Source organism: Eschrichtius robustus, chromosome 10 (genome assembly GCF_028021215.1).
Source record: "Eschrichtius robustus isolate mEscRob2 chromosome 10, mEscRob2.pri, whole genome shotgun sequence".
NCBI lineage: Eukaryota > Metazoa > Chordata > Mammalia > Artiodactyla > Eschrichtiidae > Eschrichtius > Eschrichtius robustus.
This window is the reverse complement of record NC_090833.1, coordinates 51,181,441-51,205,275: the sequence shown is the minus strand read 5'-3', so window position 1 is coordinate 51,205,275 and position 23,835 is coordinate 51,181,441. Positions and strand designations below refer to the sequence as shown.

Below are 23,835 nucleotides of genomic sequence, written 5' to 3'. Positions count from 1 at the left end.
AGGCAAAATAGCACGTCCTGAAGGGGAAGTACATGATTGCCCCCTCCTTGCAGCCATTTTGGACATTATCCAGAGAAAGAACATTACTCACATCAAGTGTTAAAAAAAACACCTTATGAAGAGCCTCATTCTTGAAAGTGTGATTCAGGAAACCCTGCTTCACTAAGAAGCACACCTAGGGCCAACATCTAGCCTTGCAGCAGCTACTAAATATTTCAGGAAAAAAATATGCAATGCGTAGCTGTTCTGCGCACTGATAACACGGGACATTTCATGAGCTCAGAAAATGGCAATTTGTAGAGCAATGTAATATATAAGTTGCCAAACTAAATAATGTATTTAAGCATTTAAATTAATGTCGGACTTCGTATCTTGCAAGAGAATCTCAGTCATCTCTATGATAACTTGTGAGGCATAAAAGGGGAAGATACTATTTAAATAACCATTTTGTAGACCAAATTACAGGAGGTTATGAGACCTGTTCAGTCATATCCTGAATAGGGGGAGGGGGTTGAACTTATCGTTTAGCCTTTAACTCTGTTGAAAGTCCTTCCTCTTACATTTAATTCTTCATGTTTACCTGTCTTGGCATCATTAATGAGACTAACATTCCTGATGGCGTAGAGAGATCCAGTTGGCTTCTTCCCACTTAGAGTGAGTTTTACCATGTTATCCTTCATCTGAAGTTGCAGACATTCATCTCTTCTATTGGGTGTCATACAAATACATCTTATGGCGTAAGTTAAAAGCAAAGTGTCTATAGAATTAGTAGGCACATCCAGGGAAATAGGACACATCTAAAGCTATGTTGCTTTTAAATTATTTAGAGGACAGGACCTTTCTGAGCATGTTTTTAAATAGGGGAGAAGGTGCTAGAGGACAAAAGGAATCAGTAATAAAAATACTGATTTTTTTGAATAATTACAGTGTGCCAAGCTTCATAGTCAGAACTTTACATACATGTTCTCATTTAATCCTCATGGTTTAAAAAACTTGTCCAGTGTCACAGAACTCATAAGCTGTGGAGCTCATTTGGAACCTAGATTCCAAGAAGTAGGTAGAACTTCTGAGTAAGAAGGCAGAGATGGGGGAAAGAAGCACTTTGAGGGTACAGAGTGGAAGTTTTGGGAAATAGTTGCCTATATCTGTTGAAAAAAAAGAAGAGGAAATGTTACTTGCTAAGATAATGGGGAAAGGATAGAGAAGGGGATAAATGGAGATGTTTTCTAAAAGGTCCTCTGGGAAATTTGTTGAGGATTCCTGAGGGGTTGTGAGGACCGAGGTGAAGTTAAGCAGTCTCATTCCTTGGGGGAGCCAGTTGGTGTAATTTCATGACTGCCTTCAGCAATGCATGGGGGGAGTATGGGAATAGCAGCAATGGAGCAGATGGGATTGGGGAATGGCAGTGTGGGCATGGCAGAGCATAAGGTGGGCTGGTAGTTGTTAAGAGTGTCTGAGCTGACATCAGACTATTAGGAGTCAAACCCAGCCTCTGTCACACGAGTGATGTGACCTTTGTTAAGGTCACCTCTTCCAATTTCAGTTTCCTTATTTGGAAAATGAGGATACTAATAATTCTTACTTCATCTGCTTTTTGTGAATGCTGAATTCCACATATGATGTGAAATGTGGTATGTGTAAGTTTCAACAAATGTTGGCTTGTCTTATTATACTAACAAAGGCAAGGCTCAAATGCTAGACCATAGGGTCCTTCTGGGATAAGAGACCAGTGAAATGAAATGGACCGATGGCCTGGGAGTAATCAAGTGATGTTGGGCATCAGTATAGGAATGAGGAACAGGTTCACAGGGGTACAAAGTAGGGTAGATGAAAGATTAGGAATTTGTGGGATTAAGATACTCAAATTTGATATTTTTGCAAGAAGCATATCAAAAGACAATAATACTTATGGTATGACTGTACTAGGAATTGACTAAAATGAAGAGGGAAGTCACTGGAGTGGAAGATGTCAAGAACTGGGAAGATGTGAAGGGATGCAGAGGATGTTGATGAACTCAGAGGTTATCAGTGTTGCTTTTGGAAATCAGTGTGCTTTGGCAAACAAACTCAGATGGAGACTTTTAAAATGTGATGGAAACATCCCAAGAACATAGTGTGGTGCCTGGGAGGCAGAGGGATAGACATGTATCATCTGGCAAGCATAAAAAAATGCAAAAACTAAATAACACTATTTACTTTTTAAGTTTTGCAAAAGAATAAAAAATGGTAAGGAGTGAAGTTGAGAAGGGCTATGTTTACTTCTTTGTGGTCTTCACTTTTCCTATACGAGAAAATGTGGGTAAAATCTACTAGGCTCTTTTCCATCCACTGAAATGGTGCTATTGCTATTCCTTTCCCCCGCTCCCCCCTCTTTATTGAGATGTAATTGATATATAAAAAACTGGCACATATTTAATGTATGCAACTTGATGAGTTTGGTCATTATTCCTTTTTATGTGTTCAGTGAACCTTTTTTGGGAGACGGTAACAGTGCTATGCTCTAAGGCAGCACTGTCCAATAGAAATATATTGTGAAGCAGCTCATGCAGCTCAACATCAAAAAAACAAACAACCCAATCCAAAAATGGGCAGAAGACCTAAATAGACATTTCTCCAAACAAGATATACAGATTGCCAACAAACACATGAAAAGATGCTCAACATCACTAATCATTAGCGAAATGCAAATTAAAGCTACAATGAGGTATCACCTCACACTGGTCAGAATGGCCCTCATCAAAAAATCTAGAAACAATAAATGCTGGAGAGGGTGTGGAGAAAAGGGAACCCTCTTGCACTGTTGGTGGGAATGTAAATTGATACAGCCACTGTGGAGAACAGTATGGAGGTTCCTTAAAAATCTAAAAATAGAACTACCATACAACCCAGCAATCCCACTACTGGGCATATACCCTGAGAAAACCATAGTTCAAAAAGAGCCATGTACCACAATGTTCATTGCAGCTCTATTTACAATAGCCAGCACATGGAAGCAACCTAAGTGTCCATCGACAGATGAATGGATAAAGAAGATGTGGCACGTATATACAATGGACTCAGCCATAAAAAGAAACGAAATTGAGTTATTTGTAGTGAGGTGGATGGGCCTAGAGTCTGTCATACAGAGTGAAGTAAGTCAGAAAGAGAAAAAGAAATACCATATGCTAACACATATATATGGAATCTAAAAAAAAAAAAAAAAAAAAAAGGTTCTGAAGAACCTAGGGGCAGGACAGGAATAAAGACTCAGACATAGAGAATGGACTTGAGGACACGGGGAGGTGGAAGGGTAAACTGGGACGAAGAGAGTGGCATGGACATATATACACTATCAAATGTAAAATAGATAGCTAGTGGGAAGCGGCCGCATAGCTCAGGGGGATCAGCTCGGTGCTTTGTGACCACATAGAGGGGTGGGATAGGGAGGGTGGGAGGGAGATGCAAGAGGGAGGAGATATGGGGATATATGTATATGTATAGTTGATTCACTTTGTTATAAAGCAGAAACTAACACACCATTGTAAAGCAATTATACTCCAATAAAGATGTTAAAAAAAAGAAAGAAATATATTGTGAGCCACATTTGTAATTAAAAATTTTCTAGTAGCTACCTAAAAAAGTAAAAAGAAGCAGGTGAAATGAATAATATATTTTATTTAACTTAATATATCCAAAATATTATCACTTCAACATGTTACTATAAAAATTATTAATGTAATGTATTCTATTTTTCTATTAACTCTTCAAAATTTGATGTGTATTTTATAATTGCAGCACATGTCAATTTGATTAGTCACATTTCAAGTGTTCAAGAGCCACATGTGGCTAGCAGCTATTGAATTGGACAGTGTAGCTCTAAGCGCTGGGATATAAAAGAAATCAAGAAATAATTTCTGTTCAGTAGAAAGTTATAATATAGCTGGTGAGTGAAGTCAATACACAAAGTTATCAATTATTTACGTTTTAGATCTTTCAATCTACTTATTTATTTGATTCCCAAACTCGTTGTAAAAAACCTGAAGTTGCTTGCATGAAGATATAAAAATTAAAAAGAAAAGAAAAATTAAAGGAGGACAACCATTGATTTCATGTTCAGTTCATTTAAAGCCTATCACTTGACCTTAACTGTCAGCTTGACCTTGTGAGGAAGTGCATCAGATATTTTAAACCTCACTTTAAAAACTTGGGAGACACTACAGAGTGTGAGTTGGGGAAAATAATGTACCCTGGTCAGCTTATGCATCAAATAGGCAGCAGATCTGGGAGTAGAAATCGTATTTTCTTTCTCTGGGTGCACTTGGGAAGCTGCAGTTAAAATCTGGAATCCCTCAGTTCTGTCAAATGCATATCCTGTTTGTGTCTCATATCCTGAATAAAGCTGATGACATAACCAGGTCTCCCTGGCAGGTGTGCAACTATTTTTAGGGAAGACATATCATTGTTTAGACTGTCCACATTGTTTAATGTGGATTAAAACAAACAAACATGTGGGTTAGTGGCCTACATGGAACAGGTGAGGCTGGCCACGTTTCCTCCAGAGTGGAAAGGTAAGAAATATCGAGGCACATCGAACTGTGAACTGTTGACTGTTGTCTAGAGCACAAATGAATCTTTCTCCTGCTTGGTGGAGGAGGAGCTAACATTCCTCTGATTGAATTTTTAAGCAGATTTATTTTTGGTGGTGCATTATTTTCGAATTTTAGGTCCTGCGCCGGATGTCGTCTCAGACAAAATCTATCAGATCAGCAAAACAATCGAGGAATACGCCATATGCCCTGATTTACGAATCGACCTGTCTCGACTAGGAAGACAAGAGTTTGACCTGGAGAACAAATTCAAACCGTTTAGAGGTAACAGAGAAACTGTATTTTGAAGAAATCAGAATAACTCCGTGGATGGGGGTGACTCTGGTTTTTTCTTCAGGGAAAAGCACACACGAAAGTGATGGAATTATCAATCTCGGGAGTGGCACTTGATAAGTAGATGTAATCTGAGTGTGGTGCAGAGGGAAATGAGAGCAGCCAAGATACTTAGAACTGGCAAACTTTCAAAAACGACCTTCCAAACTCTCTATCATTTTTGACATAGGGAGCATTTCATGGCTGACTCTTTTACAGTGTTCCAGGAATAGGCTGTGAAGCCAAAACGTGTCTTTGCTTTTCTAAGCAATTAAGGTGAACATACCGAAATACTTTAGATAATTAAGAAGAGACCTTAAAAGGTAGTGGGGTTATTAAAATTTCCCATGGAAGGTAGGCATTTCTTTTCCAAGCCAGAATCACGCAGTTCATGTTGATTCAATGCACAATTGTTGATCACCTGCTCTATATCACACTCCGTGTTAGGAGATTTTACAAAGGAATTTACAAAGTACCAAATGGATTTAGGAAAATGGTTCAAGAATTAAAAAACTGGGATGAAGTTGTCAAAAAATATTATCCTGTATTGTAGAATGAATAAAGCTTCTAAGTCCTCCATTATAACCTTTCAATTTGTAGATTAATATTGAACCATATAACAACACTAATGCCATGTATATGCATATCATTTTTTCACCCTCTATATTATCCTATTGCTTCTTCCTAGAGGGCATATAAGTAACAATAAAACTAACACTTTTTTACTTCTTCAATGCCCCTATAAGCTTAAATCCAGTTTGTGTTAAGATGGTATCCTTATTTTACAAGTAATTTAATTTAGTTAAAAAGGTGAAATACCTGGCTCATGGCCACATGGTATTTTAGGGACAGAAAAGAGCTTGAAATGGACTGTTTGGAGTCACAGTGTTGGGCCAACTCTGCCACATTTGTCTTGGAAGATTTTGAGTCAATTGCTTGCTTAGCTGGTGAGCAGAAATTAATTGAAAACCATGTGATATTTATTGGAAGCAACAGTTCCTGATTTTATTAATCTCGTTGGGAGTGTGCACACATACACACACACACACACACACGCTTGCACAATCTCTTGACAACTAAAAGCCAGGGATATTTAATTAATTTATTTATTTTCAAATTTTATTTATTTATTTATGTATGTATGTATGTATGTCTGCGTTGAGTCTTCGTTGCTGCATGCAGGCTTTCTCTAGTTGCGGCGAGCGGGGGCTACTCTTCGTTGTGCTGTGCAGGCTTCTCATTGCGGTGGCTTCTCTTGTTGCAGAGCACGGGCTCTAGGTGTGCGGGCTTCAGTAGTTGTGGCACATGGGCTCATTAGTTGTGGCTCGCGGGTTCTAGAGTGCAGGCTCAGTAGTTGTGGTGCGCGGGCTTAGTTGCTCTGCGGCATGTGGGATCTTCCCGCACCAGGGCTCAAACCAGTGTCCCCTGCATTGGCAGGCAGATTCTTAACCACTGCACCACCAGGGAAGTCCGCAAGGGATATCTTATGTTAAACAAATGATTTAAATGTACTTGATTACATATGTTTAGAAGGACTGCCAAATAAGATGACTAAGAAAAAGCAGGTATTACCATCAGGAAGAAAATTTATTTATTTATTTATGGTATCTTCACAATTGTATTTGTTGTCCAAGAGACCCAGATCTTTGGTGAGCCCAGATTCAGGCCCACTGCTCCAGCCACGTTGCTAGCTTGATGAGTTTTCTACAATGCTACAGATACCGCGAGGTAGATAGAGACATTCCCTGGCTCCCAAGAAGAATTTGGAGATAATTATTTGAGATAATTTATGTACTGTGTTCTTGATGTTTTAAATGTTGAGCAAGGCTTGAGTTAATTGGAAACAAGTCAGTCTTTGACATTTCACCTTAAAGGATGAAGAGCGTGAACTATGTGATGTGAACTTTCAGTTTTCATGGAATTCTACTTGCTTCCTTGTTTTTTACATTTCTGTTTGGTACTGTGTGTTATCTGCTATAAATACCAAGTGGTTCAGGAATTTCTGAAAAGAACCAGAATGAAATAATTGCCAAAAATATTATCCTAAATTGTAGAGTGAGTAAAACTTCAAACATATTCAGGCCATAACCTTTTATTTTATAGATTAATTTTTTATTGTGGTAAAATATATGTAACATAAAGTACATCATGTTAATCATTTTTAGATGTACAGTTCATATATATTAACTTTTAATTTATTTTATAGATTAATATCATCCAAATATCAAAAGATGATTAAAAACTATCTGTGTTCTGTAAGCGGTAATTACATTATATTTGAATGGACACACATACTGCCTTGATTTAAGTACAAGAAAAAATATTTTTAGACGTGTATTTGACTAGATGAAGGGACAGTTTCATATTACATATAAAATCTCATCCATCAAATATTGCACCTGGATTTACTAAAAATTATTAAAGGTGGATTGGTAATATCTTTAGTGCAGGTTTAAGTATTTCAGGACTCTAAAGTAGTATGTTTTTGAAAAATTTGAGGAACAGCATACGTAAGTTTCAAAATTTAAACACGAATTTAAAAAGCAGGGCTCGTGGACAAATTTTAGTGCCTAAAATAAAATATTTATTACTTCTAGGAAAAGTACTTTCTGAGTATTAATTATGTACTGATTGCCAAGGTTGAAAAATGTGATGTATTCTGGGCTTTACGAATCTGTGAAATAAGTGGGAAAGACTTGTTTTGGATGCCTGGTCATTGGGTGGTGCAGGACACTGGAGAACATTTGTGTTTAATGAGGATTTCTAAATATCTGGCACTCACCCTGAAACTGGTACTAGATTGGGCATGCAGGAGACTTCACACAAACTCAGAAAAATATCCTTCATCGCCAATTCAGAACCTGGATCTGGCTGGCACCATGGCATTTGGAAAGTAGGGGTCATTGCGGAGGTCACTTCTTGATTTGCTTCAGACCAGTTGAGTCATTCTTTGGCCATTCCCCACAGGAGAGGCAACCGGGTGTGCCAAGATGCCTCTTGGCATTGAGGTGTTGCAGTTTGGGGGAGGGAAAGAAGGTGGGAGTAGCGACAATAGGCATAGTTTTATCTTAACTACTTTATTCTTGTGGTTGATTTTTTCACTTGCAAAGAAGAGTTTATAACTTGAGATTTTTGACACCTTTTGATCACCTGCAAACTTTGCAGCATCTTGATTGTGCTTTAATTTGTGATTTTGTCTGCAAATGGATACTTCGCTTCCCACGTAAATGTGTGGGGGTTATGATGTGATTGTGATCCTAATTTCATGCTTTTTTATGCTTCCAAGTATCCTTCATGGGTAGTCACTGGTGTCTCCTTTTGCTTTCCTGTCCTTAGTGGAGATAGTGGACCCAGTGGATATCTATCTCAACCTCCTTCGGACCATCTTTGACTTTAATGCCATCAAGAGTTTGCTGACTGGGCCCAGCCAACTGAAGATCCGAATTGATGCCATGCACGGAGGTAAATGCGTGTTCTCCTACCAAGTGGTGGGCAAGAAATGGTAAAGGAGACCTCAATGTGTGTTGGGTTTCTGGGATTAAGAGGAAGGCTGGATTTACAGATATTCGTACAGTGTGTGTGTGTTCAGGTATTTGGGATGCTCTGGAAAACTTCAGGGCTCTAATTTCTCTCTTTTGATGCAAATGAAAGCAAAGCTTGAACAAAAGGTTTTGAGGCTATGCCTGTTAGAGTGGAGACAGCAAAACTGTAGTTATTAAAATTGTTTTTGATACATACACAGTTTAAAAGGTCAAATAGTTCAAAGTTTATTATGAAAAAATCCATTCCCAACTCCTTCCCCCAATTTCCTACTTTTCAGAGGCTACCTTTTTTTTTTAAAACTCTTTCAGTGTTTTGTTTTGTTTTGTTTTTTAAAGTATTGATCTTCCTGTTACTGAATACTATGAATATAATGCTCCTTGTTGATTTTTCAGTTTGGGGCATTACTGACTTCATACCATGGAAGATGAGGTTGTAGCTCTTTTTCACCCTCTCCAGTCACTAAATCCAAGCACACTTCCTTAAACTAATTATATCATCATTTTGGGAAGATCAGTATCTACTCTCTACATTATCATAACACTGCTGAGCCAAGCAAAATACTGTAATTATATTTTCCTTACAGAACAACTTCCTCTGTGGAATTAGTAATTGTCCTGTTTTCTCACTCTTTAGGTTTTGTGAAGTGTATTTACCACTCTTAACCCTCATATTCTCCCAGTGTCGAAATCTTCTCTCACGTCATTTTCCTGGAGACCTGGGATCTCCTCTGCTCTGCACTGGTTGCTCTGTGAGCTGCTGCTGTCCTGGAATCTCCACTTAACATCATCCTGTAATTTCCTTTACCCCTTTCTTATGCTGACTCTCCTATTTCTGGATCCTTTGTCTTCCACTTTCTTGATTTACTCCTACATTTTGGAACAAGTTCCAAAACTTGTTCCTGGAACAAGTTCTCCAGGAACTCTGTGAGAGAAAGCTCATGGGAGGTGAATGTTTTGAGTCATTGCATATCTGAAAATGCCTTTTTTCTGTGCTCACTCTGAATTGCTATTTATCTGGATATAGAAATCTAGGTTGGGTATTATTTTTCTTCAGAAGTTTGAGGGCATTGCTCCGTTGTCTTCTAGCTATTCCTACTGAACTGGAGAAATCTGATGCTGTTCTGATTTTTAATCTATGGTATGAAATCTTTCTTTGTTCTTTTCTGGAGGCTCTTAGGGCCTTTGACATATCTTCAGTGTTCCTTCTTTTCACAGTGATGAGTCTTAGTGTGAGACTGTTTTCCTCTATTGTGCTGAGAACTTGGAGGATCCTCTTAATCTAGAAACTTGTGTCCTTTAATTCTGGGAAATATTTTTGCATTACTTCTTGGATGATTTCCTCCATTATTTTCTCTTTCCTTTCTTTCCAGAATGGCTTTTGTTTAGATATTGGCCCTACTTGACTGATCCTTTAATTATCCTATTCTTTCCCCCACCACCCATTTTCCTTCTCTTTGTTTTTTGCTACTTTCTGGGAGATTTCCTCAGCTTTATCTCCAAGTCCTTCCATTAAGTTTTTCATTCCACTATCATATTTTTAATTTCCCAAAACTTTTTTTTTTGTTTTCCAAATAATCTCTTTTTAAAAATAGCTTCCTATTCATCTTTCATGAATGCCATATCTTTTTTTAATAAGTCAGGTTTACTGAGGTATATAATTTATATGTAGTAAAATTGATACCTTGTTGGTATACAGTTTCATGAGGATTGACAAACATATATAGTCATGTAACCACTCTGACAATCAAGATATAGAATATTTCTCTCACTTCCACAAGTTCTTTTGCGGCCCTTTATAGTCTTACCCCTCCTCCTTCCCCTAGTCCCTGGCAATCACTCATCTGCTTTTTGTCCACCACGCCCCCCCAACTGCCCCAGTTTTGCCTTTTCCAGAAAGCCATATAAATGGAAGCATACAATATGTAGCCTTTTTCTTCAGGCTTCTTTCATTCACCATAATGTTTTAGAGATGCCTTCATGGTGTTGTATATATCAGTAGTTATTTCTTGTTACTATTAAGTAGTATTCCATAGTAAGGATGTACTACATATTGTTTATCCATTCACCAGTTGATACAATTAGGGTTATTTTTACGTTTTGGCTACTATAAAACAAAGCTGCTATAAAGCTTTATGAACAAGTTCTTTATGGGGATATATGATTTCCTTTGTCTTGGATAGATAAATACTTAGGAGTAGGAATGCTGGGTCATATGATGTATATGTTTAACTTAATAAGAAACTGCCAAACTGTTTTCCACAGTGTACCGTTTGCAATACCAGCAGAGTATGAAGGCTTCAGTTTCTCCATGGCCTCACCAATACTTGGTATTGTCAGTCTCTTCGATTTTAGCCATTCTGTCACATCTTGTTGATCTCTATTAGGGTATGACTGAAATATACTTTAAAATATTTTTTCTCTCTGTGTAGTTTCTGCTTTCTCCAGGTTGCTCTTTACTCTCTTTGTTTGGGTCTCATGTTAAACGCATTCCTCAACAGTTTGGTGGTCCTTGGCTGCCTGACATGTTTAAGAGTGAGGCACTAAAAATTTTGTTGGGAGCTCTGAGCCCATGTGTGGAACTTATCTTCCAAGGGCTTCACTCTGAGGTCTTCTGGCTGGGCTGTTTTGCTTTTTTCCTATTGGGCTGGTTCTTTTCCCCAGAAAAGGCTCTTTCAGTTTCTTACCTTAGCTTTATCTGGCCTAGAGGGAAGACAGCTTCTCTTTCCAAATAGTTTGAGCAACGTTTTGGATTTGAGCCTCATTGCCTAGCTTGTACTGTGTGTTCATCTCTGAATCAGTCACTCTGGTTGAGGGATGGAGGATACTGACTGGCAGACCTAGGTCACCTCCCCAGCCTCAGGGTAAGTAGGATTTAGCCATATCCTGATCACATGAACTGAGATGGGAAAAGGATTGGTTCTGCAAAGGAAACCCAAGATGCTGCTACCGGAGGAAGGGGAAATGGGTGCTGGGCAGGAAAAATCAAAAGATGTTCACTATTTGAGGTTTGAATTGTATTAGTGGAAAACAAATGGAAAGCAGTACTTTGATGTATTTCAGCCAACAGGATTATGTGCTGATCCCCAGATGTGCTTGCTGTATGTTCTACCCCAGGCTCCGTTCCCTTGCTCATAGTGTTCTTTCCATTTGGATGGCGTCCTCACTCCTGTCAAATTTATATTCTTCCAAGTCCTCCCAGAAATGCTGCCTCCTTCTTGAAGCCTTGCCTGTGGTCATTTCTTCTTTCAAGCTATTGGATCGTATTATTTCATAAATATACATTAATAGAACTAGACTTACCATTGCAGTCACTCACCTGTAGATTTGACTCATCCCACTGCTAGATTGAGAGCCCAGTAATGTTGGAATTGGGTGCTTTGCGTCCCTTGATGCCCTCCATTCTTCACATAGGAGTTCCGTGTTAGGCACTCCACGAATGTGTGTTGAACTGGAAAACACAACTCCTTAACATTTATTTTGTAAAATGTGCTTAGTTTTATATGCTTCAGTGTTTTACAGTGTTTAATTATACACTTGGCAGAGTTAAAACAACTGTAGAGACAAAGAATGTTGCTAGAGCCTATTAGTGCTTTTGCATATATTCAGCTAAAGCTTTTCATACATAAAAAGTAACAGTCAATAAATCATTAGGTAGTTGATTTATTTCTGGCAATATTTTAGATAAATTTTGGAGAGAAATTTCATGGAACTGGATTACTGAATACAACTTCTATATGCCTAACACAGTCACTGGCACATAGCAGACGCTCAATGAGTAGTAGTTGAAGTAAATATTATTCTGTGTTGTGTCTTGAGAAAACTTGTAGAATTTATCTTTTTTTTTCTTGTGCTATTAAGTAACCTTCTTGTTCTAAGCAGAGCAAAACACCCTTGGTTGGGGCGGGGGCAGAGGTTCTGCAAAGATCTCATATTGCTGTGTATTTTTTTCAGTTATGGGACCCTATGTGAGAAGAGTCCTGTGTGATGAGCTGGGGGCCCCAGCCAATTCTGCAATCAACTGTGTTCCCCTGGAAGATTTTGGAGGGCAGCATCCTGACCCCAACCTGACATATGCAACGACCCTTCTGGAAGCTATGAAAGGAGGGGAATATGGGTTTGGAGCTGCATTTGATGCTGATGGGGTAAGTAGGAAAGTTTTCTGCCTGCTGATCCTTTTGCTATATAATGAGCCAAGCACTGGAAACCAGAGAACTATTGGATATCTCTGGGGCTGACATGTATGGGGCATATGAACCCTAACTGGCTCTGCATCTGCCCTTCTATCTAATGGCCAAGTATTGTGCTTAAATAGCCATTACTTTTCTTTTTTCAAGTAAGCTTATGTGATAAAGAGGTTATTTCTTTTTTAAAAAAATTCATACATCTTTATTATGGCTGATTTTGTTGAAATCACCATTTTAAGAAACGAGCTATTTTAGCAATAATCTCTGTTCTCCATTGTGTTTGGGGGAAAGTGTGAATTAAGAATATAGAGGCTACTGAAGCCTGAGGAAGTCATCCACATTTCGACAGGTGGGATATATTCCTAGTCGTGTCAAGATCGTGGGCCCTATAATATTCAGAGATCTTGGTTTCCCATGCCCTCTTTGGCCTCATTCAAGTTGTTTTATGTTCTTTAAATGTGGAATGGCAGTAAAGTGGCTTGTAATGATGATGGGAATGGGCTGCTGGCGGCAGATGCCTTTGCCTGAACATTTTCACACATTCTTTCCCACAGGACCGTTATATGATCCTAGGCCAAAATGGCTTCTTCGTGAGCCCTTCAGACTCCCTGGCCATCATTGCTGCCAACCTCTCTTGCATTCCGTATTTCCGTCAGATGGGGGTCCGAGGGTTTGGGAGGAGTATGCCCACCAGCACAGCCCTGGACAGGTAAGCAAGGATGTCACCATGAAAGCCTTCATGGCAGGCCTCTGACGTCAGTGTTCCCTTTGCTGGTAGCTGTCACTCATACTCACCTACTCCACTGGGAGCTTGTTGAAAGCATGGGAACTTAGAGACATACTGTAGTATACTGGGTAGGCGTGTGAAGAACCAGGTGGCCTGAACTTGATTCTTGGTTCTGCTACTTTTTAGCTGTTGGGAACTTGGGGGACTTATTTGATTTCTGTGCCTCTGTTTTCTTATCTTTAAAACGAGGATTATAATAGTATCATTCTTACATGGATTGTTATGAGGTAGGAATGAGGTGATTCTTGTAAAACATGTAACAGAATGCCTGGTTCATAGTAAATACTTCACAAATGTTTAGTAAGAAAACTTACTAAATATGTAAGTGAGGTGGAAAGAACATGAGTCTTGAGGTCAGGTAATATTATGTTAAAATGCTCGTTTGTATCATCATTAGTTATGTAAAAACGGGGGAGATACATCATAGGTTTGTTGTGAGAATGAAATGAGATACGCATGGAAAATGCCCAATAGGAGACTCACTTAGTAGATAGAACAGTCTGAGGTTTCTTTCTCCTGGCCCTATCCATCCATCTTTTACCTTGTCTTATAAAACAGTGAATTTCAGAGACTAATATTTTCAAGCAACATATAGTATTGTGGAAGCAGTATTTGTTTATGGTGGAAAGTTAGAAAACACAGAAAAATAAGAAAAAGAAAACATCATATCTCTCTGCCTGACTTACTTATGTTAACTGATAAATGTATATTCCCTATTGGATCTCTTTATATACATATATAATATACATACATAGTTCTAAATCATATATAATATACACAATATAATATATAATATATATTTGCCTTTTTGTAAAAACCAAAAGGAGATCTGAAAGTACATACTGCCTTGTAACTTGTTTTTTTTCTATCAACAATCTCCCACTTTGTATTAATACATTTTTATGTCATCTAAAGCCAAGATCATATTAAAATTTCCTCCGAGTGTCCCCAGAATGTCTTTAATAGAGGGTTTGCCCGAAGCAGCATCCTGTCTAACACCATACGTTGCATCTGGTTGTTACATCTCTTCAGTCTTTTATAATCTACCACAACCCCTTTATCTTTTACTTAATGACAGTAATTTTTGAAGAGACCTGACCAGTTGTCCTGCAGAATCCCACCTTCTGGATTTGTGTGGTTATCTCCGCATGGTGTTACCATTCATTCAGTCATTCATTAAGTAAATTTTATATGCAGTGAAATGAATAATCTTAAGGCTACAATTCAATGAGTTTTGAAAAATGTATACATCTGGGTAACAACCATCCAGAATAAGATATAGAACATTCCCGTCACCCCCTATAGTTCCCCCATCCTCCTTGCAATGCCCCTTAGGCAACCATTGTCATAATTTCTTCTGCCGTATTTAGGTTTTGCCTGTTCTTGAACTTCACATAAATAGAGTCATATACTATGTACTCGTTTGTTACTGGTTTTTTCATTTAATATATATTTTTTGATTCATCCACATCCATTGCATCTGTTACTAGTTCATCCTCCTTTGTTGCAGTGTAGTATGCCAATGTGTGAATATATCACAGTTTACTTTTCCAGTCTCCTGTTGATGAACATTTGGGTTGTTTCCACTTATTAGCTACTATGAATCATGCCATTATAAGCATTCTTACACATGTCTTTTTGTGGACACATCTACATTGCTCTAGTTAATTTCTAGGAGTAGATTCCTGATTGTAGGGCAGATGCATGTTTAATTTTACAAGAAACTGCCAAATTATTTTCCATCGTGTACTCCTATTTGCAATGTGTGAGAGTTCTAGTTGCTTCATATCCTCAACAACATTTGGTGTCATCAGTCTTTTTTATTTTAACTATTCTAGTGAGTGCAAAATATGATCTTATTTTGGTTTAGATTTACATCGTTCTAGTGATGTTGAGCTCATTTTCATATGCTTATTGTCCATTTGTGAGCTCTTTTGTTATGTACCTGTTCAAAATGTATTTGCTCAATTAAAAATGCACTGTTTGTCTTTTTGTTATTGATTTATAGAAGTTCTTTATATATTCTGGATAATACGTCTTTTTTTTTTTTTTTTGGCCACACTGCCAGCTTGTGGGATCTTAGTTCCCTGACCAGGGACTGAAAGCAGGCCCTTGGCAGTGAGAGTGCAGAGTCCTAACCACTGGACCACCAGGGATTTCCCTGGATAATAAGTCTTTTGTCAAATGTACGTATTACAAACATTTTCTCCCTGTCACTTTCCTTTTCTAATTTTTTATTTTTTTTAACATCTTTATTGGAGTATAATTGCTTTACAATAGTGTGTTAGTTTCTGCTTTATAACAAAGTGAATCAGCTATACGTATACATATATCCCCATACCTCCTCCCTCTTGCGTCTCCCTCCCACCCTCCCTATCCCATCCCTCTAGGTGGTCACAAAGCACCCAGCTGATCTCCCTGTGCTATGCGGCTGCTTCCCACTAGCTATCTATTTTACATTTGGTAGTATATATAAGTCCATGCCACTCTCTCACTTCGTCCCAGCTTACCCTTCCCCCTCCCCTTGTCCTCAAGTCCATGCTCTATGTCTGTGTCTTTATTCCTGTCCTGCCCCTAGGTTCTTCAGAACCATTTTTTTTTTCTTAATGGTGTCTTTTGATGAGCATAAGTTTTAAATTTTGATGATGGCCAATTTTTTTTCTTACATAGTTAGTAGTATATACTTTTTTTATCCTCTATAGGAAATCTTTGCTTACCCAAAGGTCAAAAAGATGTTTTTCCTATGTTTTCGTCTAGAATCATTGTAGTTTTAATTTTTACATTTAAGTCTATGATGATTTTGAATTAATTTTTGAAAATTGATTAATTAATTTTTGAAAATTAATTAATTAATTTTTGGCTGCATTGGGTCTTCATTGCAGCGTGCAGGCTTTCTCTCTAGTTGTGGTGAGCAGGGGCTACTCTTTGTTGTGGTGTGCGGGCTTCTCATTGTGGTGGCTTCTCTTTGCTGTGGAGCACAGGCTCTAGGTGCACGGGCTTCAGTAGCTGTGGCATGTGGGCTCAGTAGTTGTGGCTAGCAGGCTCTAGAGCACAGGCCCAGTAGTTGTGGCACACGGGCTTAGCTGCTCCGCAGCATGTTGGGTATTCCTGGACCAGGGCTTGAACCCGTGTCCCCTGCATTGGCAGGCGGATTCTTAACCACTGCACCACCAGGGAAGTCCCGATTTTGAATTAATTTTTGTGTGAGGTTCACTTTTTCCCCATATCCAGTTGTTATTGAAAACAATTTACTTTTCCCTTGATGCATTTGTTAAAAATCAGTTGATCATATATATGTGGGTCTATTTCAAGATTCTCCCTTCTGTCCCATTAATCTGTTGTCTATCCCTATGGCAATATTACATTGTCTTGATTATTGAAGTTTTAAAGTAGATATTTAAATCAGGTCACTCCTCCAACTCTATTTTCTTTTTCTCCATATAGACAAAGTTATGTATCTTAGGTCCTTTGCATTTCTATATACATTTTAGAATCAACTTGTCATTTTTTACCAGAGCCTGTTGAGATTTTGATTGAGATTGTGTTGAATCCATAGAGCAATTTAGGAAGAATTGCATTTTAATAATATTGAGATTTCTAGTCCGTGAATGTGATATATCTCTCAATTTATTTAGTTTTCTTTAATTTCTTTTGCATACTTTGTAGGTTAATTTCTCTTACGTATGTTTTGTAGTTTAGTGTGGAAGTCTTACACAATTTTTGTTAAATTGATTCATGAGTATTTTATATATTTTCATGCTATTGTAAAGGGAATAGTTTTATAAATTTAATTTTCCAGTTGTTTGCTGCTAGTAATTAGAAATATAACTGATTCCTGTAAATTGATGTTTTATTCTTCCATCAGTGGGGAGATGAATCACACGCCTTTTGGATGCTCCCTATTTTACTTCTATCCCTCAGGTGATATTGATATCAAGTCATGGTAATGAACCAAGCCTCAGCCTAAAATTCTTGCCTAGCAGCACCAGAAAGTAGGACGAATGATTCCATTTTTTCCCCTTTGCCTTTGTTTATATCTTTCTTTAAAAAAAAAAAAAAAGATTCAGTAAGACTGTAGAGAGCAAAGGAAAAACCAGACCATCTCTAGAAATGGAGAACCCAGAGTCATAGAGGCTTCTGAGTCCTATGTGGGGTATTTAATATTGTGCGAGCATATTTAATAACACCTTCCACTTATACAGAATCTTATAATTTAGAAAGAACTTTCAGAAATTTGAACTCACTTGATTTTTGCAATAATTTAGTAAGGTAATTGGGTAGGCATTAACTCTCAACATATTAAAGATGTTGAACCAATTATCAGAGAGGTTAAGTGACTTGTACAAGGTTACACAGCTAATAAGACAGCGACCCAGGATTTGAAACTATTGCATCTGCCCCATAACTACAACTTAATCAGGATGGTCCCTGAGAAACCAGTTGAAAATATTGCTCAACTCTCCTGTGGGGTAGTCAGCAGCTTTCCGAACCCTGGCCAGGAGAGGCTGGTTTTATTCTGACAACAAAAACCATTTGTCCTCTTTTCTCGTGGAAATTTCCCAGTAGTTCTCGATTTCACTTCACATCCCCCCTTCCCAATAAATCTCTGTTTCAGTCAGAAACCAGAGGCCTTGCTTAGAAATTTCACAAAGGACCTGTTCTGATATGTAAGTGACCATTTAAAAGGATTATTCATGCTTGCTGGTTGGGATTCAGAATTCTGTGGGGGCTCTGACGTGGTGATTTTGTTTTGGGTATGTGATCTCTTGTGGAGTCCCAGGTGGATTCTCATGATGGATGCTTTATAAGCTTCTTTCTTCTTAGTAAAGTAAATGCACCCTCAAAATTTTATCTTGACAGTGGTTTCCCATATAGGTTATTTTTTAAATTAATAAAATCATAGGAGTGTACCCATAAATTCCAGTCCCCCGCAGAATGGCAACGGAGTGGCTGAGACACATTCAAAGATGCACTTGCCCAAACTCCTGGAATTCCCGAATAAGGGGGGGCCTGCATCGTTAAAGCTGATGAATTATTCAGACAAACTTTCATTGTTCACAGATAACTGTTGTTCCCCGAGGGAAGACTTTCAGTATCTTTAATTTCTGCTCTTACAGTATCACTGAAACAAGGATTCCATTTACCCCAGAATAATACAGTTTCAGTCTTGAAAATGGCATTCTTTTGGGGCTTTGTCATTCTGAATGTGTCTGATTTGTGGTTGCCGATGAATCTGTGTTGTTGAAATCATTTTGCTTCAAATTATTTGAGAAGTAAAGCACATTCAAACTATATTTGTGGCCCAAGGTCTGTCTCCACCCCATGAGGAGGTATTAAATAATCCTCAGTGTCATCGTTTTTCAGTAATATTTATGAAGTGCCCATCTGTGTTTGGGGCTGTGCTGAATGCTGTTTTAAGCAAGGCAAACACACTCAGACTTGAAGTCTCCTCATTAGAGATATTTAGAGTCTCAAATACAGCGAGCATCCTTGTATACCCTACAAGGGAGCGAGATCTGAAAAGTATGTTTTGACTACAAAGTCTGCCATATAAGGTCCACCACCCATAAACATGATGGTGCAGGGAATTAGTGCTCTTCTACTCTCTTTTTGTATTTTGTGTCACTCCTGTTGTTCACCATTTATTCACTCAAGAAACATTTATTAAGGGCCTTCTATGTCCTAGAAAACTGTCCCTTGCCCTGATGGAACTTACAGTCTAATGGAGAATTTGAGTAATAACAAGTAAAGAAGAAAATATAAGCACAAATTGTAATGCATGTTCAGGGGAAATGAACTTGGTGTAGTAATAATGGGCGGGTGTGGAACATCCTACTAAGATAAGGTAGCCAGGGAAGGACTTGCTGAGGAGGTTATGGGTAGGACCAAAGATTGGAAACGTGCAGATGGACCTGGCTTTGATGCTGAGATTAGAAATGGCCCATAACACATGTGAAAATACTTACTTTTTCAGAATGTAGTCTACAGCTATTTGTTGCCAGTCCCCAATCTGAAATATGTATGCTTTATCTTAAACATATTCAGCTGGTCGTTGGAATCCAAACAGTGTTAATCCCGCAAGTATGCAAGTATCTACTGATCTATGATGACCTTGGTCCTTGCTACATCCTTTAGATCTGTGCTATTTTGTCTCCAAGATCAGTCAGGATGCACGGCAGTAAGGGGAGAGATAGGGTTGTGAGCTAATATGTAATTACTCAGTCTCCCATACATCCCTTGTGCTATAGAGTGATAGGAATTATGAGAGAAAAAACCCTTTATTGGAGTACTTATTGCCCTAAAACTCTCCATAGCTATTTAGGTCAGGGTCAAGGGAGAAAAGAGATGGCACCCTCAAAAGGGTTTGCTAAAAAGAATTTAGTAATAGTAACTTAATGACCTGCTCCACAGAGGTATGGGTGAAGATAATGAAGGAAACCAAAAAAATCAAGAAGTGATGGAGAGGTATCCCAGGACTCACAATATCAAAAAGCTATTAATTCTCCCAGGACTAAAGGGTCAAGGGAGGGATCAGGGTAACCATAGCCTGGTGAGGTTTGGAGTTGTCAGGGACTGAGCTTGTCAGGGAGGTATAAATACCCCAACTTCTCTCTTTTCCCACCCTCTGATTTCCTGCTGATACATCCTCTTGACCAAACCCAACTGGTAGACAGAGGGTAACCTGTGGAGCTCAGCCTCCTAGGGAAGTGAATAGGGCAGAGATGGACATAGAATGTAATGGGGACTCTTAAGGTGGAAGGGGGCAAACAAAGAATAAGCAGCATACCCAGCACAATGGCCAGTCTTTCTGGTAATCTCTACCTGCTTGTCTCCCAGTCTTATCCTTGTCCTAGTTTTTTGGAACTTGGGTGTAGTGAGTTGAGTTAATCATGCTCATCATTGAATACTCCTTTCATAATTTGTCCAATGGGAGACATTTCTTATTATTAAAAAATTAATGTATTTCTCTTTTCTTTGACTACCTTTCCCCCCAGAGACAACCACAAATGTGTGTTTATTGGGTGTCCTTTTGTTTGTGTATGTTGTTTTATTTGCATGTATTTTAAATGATTGTGACTAGTACTGTATAATAAATTGTATTAGGTTTCTTTTTTCCACTAAAGACCTGTGTGCCATAGAGGAAGAGCCTTCCTCTATGGCTTCCTCTTCCTCTATGGCTGTCTTCCTCAGTGGCTCTGTGTGCGTCTAGTGTGTTGCTTCTAACTGCTGCATAGCAGTCCATCGTGTGTATCCACAGGTCACCTCTGTTCCCTCAGCTCTGAACACTCAGGATGCCTCTTACCTCCCATTACAATGAATAGCCCCTAGGGATTTATGTGAGAATTTCTTTGACATGTGTATCCAAGAGCAGAATATTTGGGTCAGAGGCAGTGTGTATACTTAATTTGACCAAATCCTGTGTTAGATTGTACTCTAGAATGGCTTCACTAGCCTGCTTTGCCCACCAGTTCCTGCATCTTCAAGACCACGCCAATATCTTTATTGTCTAGCTTTCTAATTTTCCCCCAGTAGAATAGATAGAGAGTAATATACCATTGCTGTATTAAATTTTCATTTCTCATATTACTAATGAGCATCTGTTCAGATGCTTGAGATACTTGGGGATTTCCTTTCTATCAATTGTCTCTTCTTGTCCTTTGCCCATTTTTCTATTTAGGGTTTTCTCCCCTTTTTGATGGATTTGCATGAGTTCATTGTATATTCTGGATATTAGGCCCTTGTTAATTTTAGGCACTTCTAATTTTCATCTTTTTTCTTCAGACAGAAATGAACCCCTGTGTTCTATATCCAAATTGCTGTCAATAGGCAGCTCTGCTATATACAACTCAAATTTATTATGTGTAAATGGCAATTTTTAAAAATTTTTCCCTAAAATTGTTCTTTTTTATGTTTATTATCTGAGTGACTTACCTATCATAATCCTAGATTTCTACTTCTTCCTCATTCCCAACGCACCATTAGCCACTGGGTTCTGTTAGAAAAATCCCTTAAATAGTTCCGGAATCATTCTTTCCTCTCCATCCCTATTTTTTCCTTTCCTAGTTCAGGTTCTCATAATCTTTTGCTTAGACTATCGCAATAGTCAGGGAACTGGTCTCCTTGGCCCCAGACCTCCTCTTCTTTAGTCCATATTCTAGAACACCTCAAGAGCGATTGTTCTAAGGCAGAGAGCCATGCACCTCCCTCCCTTGCTTAAAATGCCTTGGTGGCTTCAAAAGCCTGCAGCATGAGATCCTATCTCCTGATTCTAAAACATGCATAATCTCTGGATTACTTGCATCTCACTCTTGCCTAACTTTTCTATCCTGCCCTCTAGACGTGTTATGCTGCTTACAGTTTCCCAAATTTGATGGCCTCTCACACTGAGGTGCCTTTGCACATCCTGCTGTCTTTCCTTGAAATGTGTTCCCTTTGCCCCATCCCACCCCACTTTGTTCTTCCTGATCTTTCAAGACTTGAATCAGCATCACCTTCTTAGTAAGTACTCCTTTGATGTCATGTTTCTCTACCCCAAAGCAATACATGGAACTTGCTCTTTAGAGATCCTTTTATCACAATTGTCACAGACATTGAAAACATGTACTTGCCTGTTTCCTAATGTCCTGTAAACCCCCCAAAGGTGAAGGTTTTAGCCAGTGCTTGGCATAGAATAGCTTCTCAGTATGCACTTATTAAATGAATGAATGAGATTTTTTTTCCGTTTTGGATACTTTTTATTTGGGAGAAAAAGTAACTAGAATGCCACAACTCTACGGACAAACATGCTTCTTTGGACATTTTTACAAATTAAATTTGTCGATGCTATCACCTGGTTGCGCAGGAAAGTAAGTATACTGAATGATAAGAAGAAAATGAATGATGTATAATTGCACAGTCTTTTTTTGGGTCTAATAAAACTGTGCCTGACTTATGGTTTTAATTTACATTTAGGTAAGTTTGTAGTGAGTTGGATTTTAGTAATGATATGTGGGTGTTGATTATAACAATAAAAATGAGATAAAAGGAAGCAACGACACAGCAGTTATTTCCTAGTCAATAACTAAAAACCACAGCCTGAACTTAAGCTCAGGTTTCTTTATTCCTTGCCCTGCTAAGTAGGGTGAGGAGTGAGGAGCTAAGTAGGACAGTTTGAGGATGCCTAGCATTGCCTTCCTCTATGCTTTTTGTGTTCACCTATTGGAGAGGATGCTGGCAGTGATTCACGCCTGCTTGTCAGTATTTCTGAGAGCTGGTGTCAGATGAGAAAGCAATTTCATGCCTACGTTTAGTAGAGGGCACTTATAAATTATTTAGCTAAGGTGAGAGGAATACATTGGTAACATTTAAGACTAGAGGCTGCAAAAGCTTTGGAGATGTTGGATAAACCATCTTTTGTCAGTTGTTCAGAGCTGTCTTCGGTTTTTGCTCTCCGTGCTGGTCAGAAAAACAATTTTGGATGAGCATTAAGTGACTTGAGTTCCAAAATATATAATCATCATCACCCTTCCATGTGAACGCAGACAAACCATTTTTAGAAATCAGCTTTCTCTGGCCTGCTATATTTGCAAGGACTCTTTGCCACTCTTTGGTTTTGTTTCTAGAAAGGCATGGTCATTGTTAATGGTGTCCAGCATCCTTTTCTCAGCCCTTCCACTGACTTGGCACTTGTTGGCATTTGACAAGTAATTTTGACCATTGGTGGGTTCTGCCAGTACTGAAAGAAGTTCCTTTACACCACTCTGGGTGATTGGGGATTAAAGATCATTTTAAGCAGGGGTTTCAATGCCATTCGGTCTAGAGCTAAGTGGAATGCAGTTGGTCCCCAAAGGGAATGTTGACTTCATGACCTGCTTTTATTTATTATCTCAATTTTGGTTTTTGGCGGGTGCATTTCGTTAATATCCTCCTTTCTTTTTTGTGACTTAAAATATTTATACACTTTAAAAATCAATCCCATTCGTTATTGCAAAGGGGCATGAGGTAATTTTTTGGGCTGGTAAGAATGTTCTATATCATAATTATGGTGGTAGTAATACAACTCTATCTATCTACCTATCTGTCAAGACTCATGGAACTATATACTCTTAACATTGGCGAATTTTATTTTATATCAATTATACCTTGATAAAAGTGATAAAAATAATCAAACCCTATTTATTTGAAAGCAAAACAAAGAACTTGTTTTGGGTCTTCCTTTATGATTGGAGTCATGGATCATGACTCTATTTGAATGACCCCAGATCCCAGCATCAAGGCTTGCTTTTACCAGACCGTCAGTAAACACTGGCTGGTTCAGGTGAGTCCAGTGGTCTTTGGAATCGCTGTACACTGTCTCCTTCTCTGTGGTGAGCCAGAACATCAGTGTACTACCTGCAGGCTTGTCTTGCAAAAGAATTCCGTTTAGAGTTGAAAGTTCTAAGATT

At 38.5% G+C, this 23,835-nt stretch overlaps 1 protein-coding gene across 1 annotated transcript in view; it reads left to right on the top strand.

Annotated features, from left to right (window-relative positions):
* Positions 1 to 23,835, top strand: part of PGM5 (phosphoglucomutase 5) — a 188,910-nt gene that overhangs the window by 26,537 nt on the left and 138,538 nt on the right. The window contains exons 3-6 of the mRNA XM_068553322.1: positions 4,704 to 4,850; positions 8,235 to 8,360; positions 12,392 to 12,582; positions 13,179 to 13,333. Of these exons, the coding sequence (XP_068409423.1) occupies positions 4,704 to 4,850; positions 8,235 to 8,360; positions 12,392 to 12,582; positions 13,179 to 13,333 (619 nt within the window). The remainder of the gene's footprint in view (positions 1 to 4,703; positions 4,851 to 8,234; positions 8,361 to 12,391; positions 12,583 to 13,178; positions 13,334 to 23,835) is intronic.